Source organism: Ascaphus truei, chromosome 20 (genome assembly GCF_040206685.1).
Source record: "Ascaphus truei isolate aAscTru1 chromosome 20, aAscTru1.hap1, whole genome shotgun sequence".
Lineage (NCBI taxonomy): Eukaryota > Metazoa > Chordata > Amphibia > Anura > Ascaphidae > Ascaphus > Ascaphus truei.
Genome location: NC_134502.1, coordinates 27,969,490 through 27,977,202, shown reverse-complemented (window position 1 = coordinate 27,977,202; position 7,713 = coordinate 27,969,490). Strand labels below are relative to the sequence as shown.

Sequence of the window (7,713 nt, the reverse complement as noted above, 5' to 3'; positions counted from 1 at the left end):
CTTGTCTCCCAATGGTGCCTTGGTACAGATAAACTCATGTTGTTACTTTTTGAACCCTTGACTCATTGATTTTATTTCTACGCTTTGACAATACTCAATAACCATTGGAGATGATAGCACCATATAGTTGCTGTTTCAAGCAATATTACACTATATATTGTTTTTTTATTCTTTGCATACTGTGATCCCGCTCCCTGCCTGCCCACTGTACCCCAAGCAGAGAAGAAGACTCTTTTCTATGTGAAGGTTGAGTGGGGTCACTTCTGCTCTCTTACGTATATTTTTCACTTATATATTCTTATCTGTGTGAAACTGTTACCCATATACTGTGCAATCATTACACCCTACCCACTAGTATTCGTGTAATTATTGTCCCCCACCCCCTATTATTCACGCTTTGCCAATACTGAAATGTTCTTTCGTCATGCCAATAAAGCTGATTTGATTTGATTTGTTTAATCGACCCCTTGGCTAGAGTGTCATTCCTGTCTTCTACCACAGGGGGGCACTGTATTCACATGTATACTTTTTTTTTACAGAAACTTGTTGCACACTGTCTCAAGCGCCAGTCCTGTTATTTTGGTCTTGCATGTGTGCTGAAGCTGGGACTGATTGAGCCACCTGTACTGAAGCTGGGACTGATTCAGCCACCTGTACTGAAGCAGGGACTGATTCAGCCACCTGTGCTGAAGCTGGGACTGATTAAACCACCTGTACTGAAGCAGGGACTGATTGAGCCACCTGTGCTGAAGCAGGGACTGATTGAGCCACCTGTACTGAAGCAGGGACTGATTGAGCCACCTGTGCTGAAGCAGGGACTGATTGAGCCACCTGTGCTGAAGCAGGGACTGATTGAGCCACCTGTACTGAAGCTGGGACTGATTGAGCCACCTGTGCTGAAGCAAGGACTGATTGAGCCACCTGTGCTGAAGCAGGGACTGATTGAGCCACCTGTACTGAAGCTGGGACTGATTAAGCCACCTGTGCTGAAGCAGGGACTGATTGAGGCACCTGTTGGGGGGTTCTTGAGCCCTGGAGTTGAGCCCCCAGCTCTCAGTGCGTTTCTGCGCAATGTTACAGTGTAAACATGACAAGAAAGCACGTGTGGGAATATTTATATGTTATAGGATCCCAGGAAAGACACACACACGTATAACAGTGATCATACTATACAGGCACAACGTATAGGAAGCACAAGTGTGCGTGTGTGTGTGCAGAGTCACGGAGCTCAGAGCGTGTGCGGTGACACGCAGAATGTATGTATGTGTGTGCAGAGTCACGGCGCTGAGAGCGTGTGTATGTGCGCGGTGTCACGGAGCACAGAGCGTGTGTATTTAGGTGTGTGTGTGTGCGGTGACACGCAGAAGAGTGTGTATGCGCTGTGTCACGGAGCACAGAACGTGTGTATCTATATGTGTGTGCGCGGTGTCACAGAGCACAGCGCGTGTGTATGCGTGTGTGGTGTCACGGAGCACAGAGCGTGTGTATGTATGTGCGTGTGTGCGGTGTCACGGAGCACAGAGCGTGTGTATGTATGTGCGTGTGTGCGGTGTCACGGAGCACAGAGCGTGTGCGGTGACACGCAGAATGTATGTATGTGTGTGCAGAGTCACGGCGCTGAGAGCGTGTGTATGTGCGCGGTGTCACGGAGCACAGAGCGTGTGTATTTAGGTGTGTGTGTGTGCGGTGACACGCAGAAGAGTGTGTATGCGCTGTGTCACGGAGCACAGAACGTGTGTATCTATATGTGTGTGCGCGGTGTCACAGAGCACAGCGCGTGTGTATGCGTGTGTGGTGTCACGGAGCACAGAGCGTGTGTATGTATGTGCGTGTGTGCGGTGTCACGGAGCACAGAGCGTGTGTATGTATGTGCGTGTGTGCGGTGTCACGGAGCACAGAGCGTGTGTATGTATGACCGTGTGCGCTGTGCCACGGAGCACAGAGCGTGTGTATGTGCGCGGTGCCAAGTAACATGGCATGTGTATGTGTATGTGCATGTGTGGTGTCACAGAGCACAGAGCGTGTGTATGTATGTTCTTGTGCGCAGTCACAGAGCACAGAGCGTGTGTATGTGCGTGTGCGCGGTGTCATGGAGCACAGAGCGTGTATGTGTGTGCGAGGTGTCACGGAGCACAGCGAGTGTGCGCGGTGTCACGGAGCACAGAGCGTGTGTATGTGTGTGTGCGCGGTGACACGGAGCACAGAGCGTGTGTATGTGCGTGTGCGCGGTGACACGGAGCACAGAGCGTGTGTATGTGCGTGTGCGCGGTGTCACGGAGCACAGAGCGTGTGTATGTGCGTGTGCGCGGTGTCATGGAGCACAGAGCGTGTGTATGTGTGTGTGCGCGGTGACACTTAGCACAGACTTGTGTATGTGCGTGTGCGCGGTGACATGGAGCACAGAGCGTGTGTATGTGCGTGTGCGCGGTGACACGGAGCACAGAGCGTGTGTATGTGCATGTGCGCGGTGTCATGGAGCACAGAGCGTGTGTATGTGCGTGTGCGCGGTGTCACGGAGCACAGAGCGTGTGTATGTGCGTGTGCACGGTGTCACGGAGCACAGAGCGTGTGTATGTGCGTGTGCGCGGTGTCACGGAGCACAGGGCGTGTGTATGTGCGTGTGCGTGTGCGCGGTGTCACGGAGCACAGAGCGTGTGTATGTGCGTGTGCGCGGTGTCACGGAGCACAGAGTGTGTATGTGCGTGTGCGCGGTGTCACGGAGCACAGAGCGTGTGTATGTGCGTGTGCGCGGTGTCACGGAGCACAGAGCGTGTGTATGTGTGTGTGCGCGGTGTCACGGAGCACAGAGCGTGTGTATGTGCGTGTGCGCGGTGTCACGGAGCACAGAGCGTGTGTATGTGTATGTGCGCGTTGTCACAGAGCACAGAGCGTGTGTATGTGCGTGTGCGCGGTGTCACGGAGCACAGAGCGTGTGTATGTGCGTGTGCGCGGTGTCACGGAGCACAGAGCGTGTGTATGTGTATGTGCGTGTTGTCACGGAGCACAGAGCGTGTGTATGTGCGCGGTGTCCCGGAGCACAGAGCGTGTGTATGTGCGTGTGCGCGGTGTCCCGGAGCACAGAGCGTGTGTATGTGCGTGTGCGCGGTGTCACGGAGCACAGAGCGTGTGTATGTGCGTGTGCGCGGTGTCACAGAGCACAGAGCGTGTGTATGTGCGTGTGCGCGGTGTCACGGAGCACAGAGCATGTGTATGTGCGTGTGCGCGGTGTCACGGAGCACAGAGCGTGTGCGTGTGCGTGGTGTCACGGAGCACTTCTTCAGTCACACCGCAGGGTCCGTGCGTGATGTAGACGGTACCACGTCCTATAAACACGAGGAGAGGCGCTGTCCCGCGTGTGACCTGAGTCCCACATCCCCGAGCGAGTTCAGAGATCCCCTAACCCCCGGGGCGTCAGTTACTGCGAACACCCGGACGCCATCAGCTGGTTAATAAACTTCTCGATGTCCTCGCAGCGCGCGAACGCATCGGCGTCACACTCCTCCCCCCGGGGGATCTCCTCTATCCACGTCTTCCCGCTGATCACGTAGGACATGCTGGGGAGAGGTTAATAACATGTATACTATACACAGGTACATACCGTGTGCCCCTACTGAGGCCTGTGTATTAGGAGATGGGGTGAGAGGTGCGTGTCCCTGATGTCTGTATATTAGGAGGGGGTGAGAGGTGCGTGTCCCTGATGTCTGTGTATTAGGAGGGGGTGAGAGGTGCGTGTCCCCGATGTCTGTGTATGAGGAGGGTGAGAGGTACGTGTCCCTGATGTCTGTGTATTAGGAGGGGGTGAGAGGTACGTGTCCCTGATGTCTGTGTATTAGGAGGGGGTGAGAGGTAAGTGTCCCTGATGTCTGTGTATTAGGAGGGGGTGAGAGGTATGTATCCCTGATGTCTGTGTATTAGGAGGGGGTGAGAGGTAGGTGTCCCTGATGTCTGTGTATTAGGTGGGGGTGAGAGGTAGGTGTCCCTGATGTCTGTGTATTAGGAGGGGGTGAGAGGTATGTGTCCCTGATGTCTTTGTATTAGGAGGGGGTGAGAGGTACATGTTCCTGATGCCTGTGTACAGTATTAGGAGGGGGTGAGAGGTATGTGTCCCTGATGTCTGTGTATTAGGAGGGGGTGAGAGGTATGTGTCCCTGATGTCTGTGTATTAGGAGGGGGTGAGAGGTACGTGTCCCTGATCTCTGTGTATTAGGGGGGGAGGTGAGAGGTACGTGTTCCTGATGTCTGTGTATTAGGAGGGGGTGAGAGGTGCGTGTCCCTGATGTCTGTGTATTAGGAGGGGGTGAGAGGTACGTGTTCCTGATGTCTGTGTATTAGGAGGGGGTGAGAGGTACGTGTCCCTGATGCCTGTGTATTAGGAGGGGAGGTGAGAGGTACGTGTCCCTGATGTCTGTGTATTAGGAGGGGGTGAGAGGCACGTGTCCCTGATGTCTGTGTATTAGGAGGGGAGGTGAGAGGTACGTGTCCCTGATGCCTGTGTATTAGGAGGGGGTGAGAGGTGCGTGTCCCTGATGTCTGTGTATTAGGAGGGGGTGAGAGGTACGTGTCCCTGATGTCTGTGTATTAGGAGGGGAGGTGAGAGGTACGTGTCCCTGATGCCTGTGTATTAGGAGGGGAGGTGAGAGGTACGTGTTCCTGATGTCTGTGTATTAGGAGGAGGTGAGATGTAAGTGTCCCTGATACCTGTGTATTAGGAGGGGAGGTGAGAGGTACGTGTCCCTGATGCCTGTGTATTAGGAGGGGGTGAGAGGTACGTGTCCCTGATGCCTGTGTATTAGGAGGGGAGGTGAGAGGTACGTGTCCCTGATGTCTGTGTATTAGGAGGGGGTGAGAGGTACGTGTCCCTGATGCCTGTGTATTAGGAGGGGAGGTGAGAGGTACGTGTCCCTGATGTCTGTGTATTAGGAGGGGGTGAGAGGCACGTGTCCCTGATGTCTGTGTATTAGGAGGGGGTGAGAGGCACGTGTCCCTGATGCCTGTGTATTAGGAGGGGGTGAGAGGTACGTGTCCCTGATGTCTGTGTATTAGGAGGAGGTGAGATGTAAGTGTCCCTGATGCCTGTGTATTAGGAGGGGGTGAGAGGTACATGTCCCTGATGTCTGTGTATTAGGAGGGGGTGAGAGGTACATGTCCCTGATGTCTGTGTATTAGGAGGGGAGGTGAGATGTAAGTGTCCCTGATGCCTGTGTATTAGGAGGGGGGTGAGAGGTATGGAGGGGGTGAGAGAGATTGGACCTGTGAGGTTGATGGTCATACTTACTCTGCCTTTAAGTCCCATATGTCGCTCCTGTGGCCCCAGACGATGTAGAGACGTCCAGGGGTCAGTTTGAGGGAGTCTCTGCAGGCACGGTGACTCAGGAACTGACGCTCGCTCCCCCTTAATACCTCATCAGTACCTAGGAGAGATCACAGGAGGGGTTAGGGTGGGGTGAGTGAGGGGTTAGGAGGTGGGGTGTAAGGGGTTAGTAGGTGGGGTGTAAGGGGTTAGTAGTTGGGGTGTGAGGGGTTAGTAGTTGGGGTGTGAGGGGTTAGTAGGTGGGGTGTGAGGGGTTAGTAGTTGGAGTGTGAGGGGTTAGTAGGTGGAGTGTGGGGTTAGTAGGTGGAGTGTGAGGGGTTAGTAGTTGGGGTGTGGGGTTAGTAGGTGGAGTGTGAGGGGTTAGTAGTTGGGGTGTGGGGTTAGTAGTTGGGGTGTGAGGGGTTAGTAGTTGGGGTGTGAGGGGTTAGTATTTGGGGTGTAAGGGATTAGTATTTGGGGTGTAAAGGGTTAATAGTTGGGGTGTAAGGGGTTAGTAGGTGGAGATTTGGGGGATTGGTAGGTGGGGTGTGAGGGATTAGTAGGTGGAGGTGTAAGGGGTTAGTAGATGAAGGTGTGAGGGGTTAGTAGGTAGGGTGTAAGGAGTAGTAGGTGGGGTGTGAGCGGTTAGTAGGTGGGGTGTGAGGGGTTAGGAGGTGGGGTGTAAGCAGTTAGTAGGTGGGGTGTAAGGGGTTAGTAGTTGGGGTGTGAGGGGTTAGTAGGTGGGGTGTAAGGGGTTAGTAGTTGGGGTGTGAGGGGTTAGTAGGTGGAGTGTGAAGGGTTAGTAGGTGGGGTGTGAGGGGTTAGTAGGTGGGGTGCGAGGGGTTAGTAGGTGGAGTGTGAGGGGTTAGTAGTTGGGGTGCGAGGGGTTAGTAGGTGGGGTGCGAGGGGTTAGTAGGTGGGGTGCGAGGGGTTAGTAGGTGGGGTGTGAGGGGTTAGTAGGTGGAGCGTGAGGGGTTAGTAGTTTGGGTGTGAGGGGTTAGTAGGTGGGGTGCGAGGGGTTAGTAGGTGGGGTGCGAGGGGTTAGTAGGTGGGGTGCGAGGGGTTAGTAGGTGGGGTGTGAGGGGTTAGTAAGTGGGGTGTAAGGGGTTAGTAGTTGGGGTGTGAGGGATTAGTAGGTGGAGTGTAAGGGGTTAGTAGTTGGGGTGCGAGGGGTTAATAGGTGGGGTGTGAGGGGTTAGTAAGTAGAGGTTTGAAGGGTTAATAGCTGGGGTGTGAGGGGTTAGTATGTGGGGTGTGAAGAGTTAGTAGGTGAGGTGTGAGCGTTTTGGTAGGTGGGGGTTTAAGGGGTTTGTAGGGGAGATATGAGAGATTAGTAGACGGGGTGTAAGGGGTTAGTAGGTGGGATGTGAGGGGTTAGTAGTTGGGGTGTAAGGGGTTATTAGGTGGGGTGTGAGGGGTTATTAGGTGGGGTGTGAGGGGTTAGTAGGTGGAAGTATGAAGGTTTTGGTAGGTGAAGGTTTGAGGGGTTAATAGGTGGTGTGTAAGGGGTTAGTAGGTAGATGTTTGAAGGGTTAGTAGCTGGGGTGTGAGGGTTTTAGTAGGTGGGGTGTTAGGGGTTAGTAAGTGGAGGTGTGAGGGATTAGTAGGTGGAGGTGTTTTTTTTTTAGTAGGTTGGGGTCTGAGGGGTTTGTAGGGGAAGGTATGAGGGGTTAGTAGATGGGGTGTAAGGGGTTAGTAGGTGGGGTGTGATGGGTTATTAGTTGGGGTGTAAGGGGTTTGTGGGGTTTGAGGGATTAGTAGGTGGAGGTGTGAGGGAATAGTAGGTGAAGTATAAGGGGTTAGTGGGTGGAGTGTGAGGGGTTAGTATTTGGGGTGTAGGGTTAGTAGGTGAGGTGTAAGGGGTTAGTAGGTGAGGTGTGATGTGTTAGTACGTGGGGTGTGAGGTGTTAGTAGGTGGGGTGTGAAGGGTTAGTAGGTGGGGTGTGAGGGGTTAGTAGGTGGGGTGTGAGGGATTAGTAGGTGGGGTGTGAGGGATTAGTAGGTGGGGTGTGAGGGGTTAGTAGGTGGGGTGTGAGGGGTTGGTAGGTGGAGGTGTGAGGGATTAGTAGGTAGGGTGTGAGGGGTTAGTAGGTGGGGTGTGAGGGGTTAGTAGGTGGGGTGTGAGGGGTTAGTAGGTGGGGTGTGAGGGGTTAGTAGGTGGGGTGTAAGGGGTTAGTTAGTAGGTGGGGTGTAAGGGGTTAGTAGGTGGGGTATATGGGTTTAGTAGGTGGGGTGTAAGGAGTTAGTAGGTGGGGTGTGAGGGGTTAGTAGGTGGAGTGTGATGGGTTAGTAGGTGGGGTGTGAGGGGTTGGTAGGTGGGGTGTGAGGGGTTAGTAGGTGGGGTGTGAGGGGTTAGTAGGTGGGGTGTAAGGGGTTAGTAGGTGGGGTGTAAGGAGTTAGTAGGTGGGGTGTGAGGGGTTAGT

At 53.8% G+C, this 7,713-nt stretch overlaps 1 protein-coding gene across 1 annotated transcript in view; it reads right to left on the bottom strand.

Moving 5' to 3' along the window:
- Nucleotides 1-1,099: 1,099 nt before the first annotated feature.
- The window catches only part of LOC142471056 (complement C3-like), a 107,701-nt gene continuing 101,087 nt past the window's right edge, over nt 1,100-7,713 (bottom strand). The window contains exons 39-40 of the mRNA XM_075577855.1: nt 5,276-5,411; nt 1,100-3,554 (exon numbers count right to left, since the gene is read on the bottom strand). Coding sequence (XP_075433970.1) covers nt 3,416-3,554; nt 5,276-5,411 — 275 coding nt within the window. The 3' untranslated portion in view covers nt 1,100-3,415. The remainder of the gene's footprint in view (nt 3,555-5,275; nt 5,412-7,713) is intronic.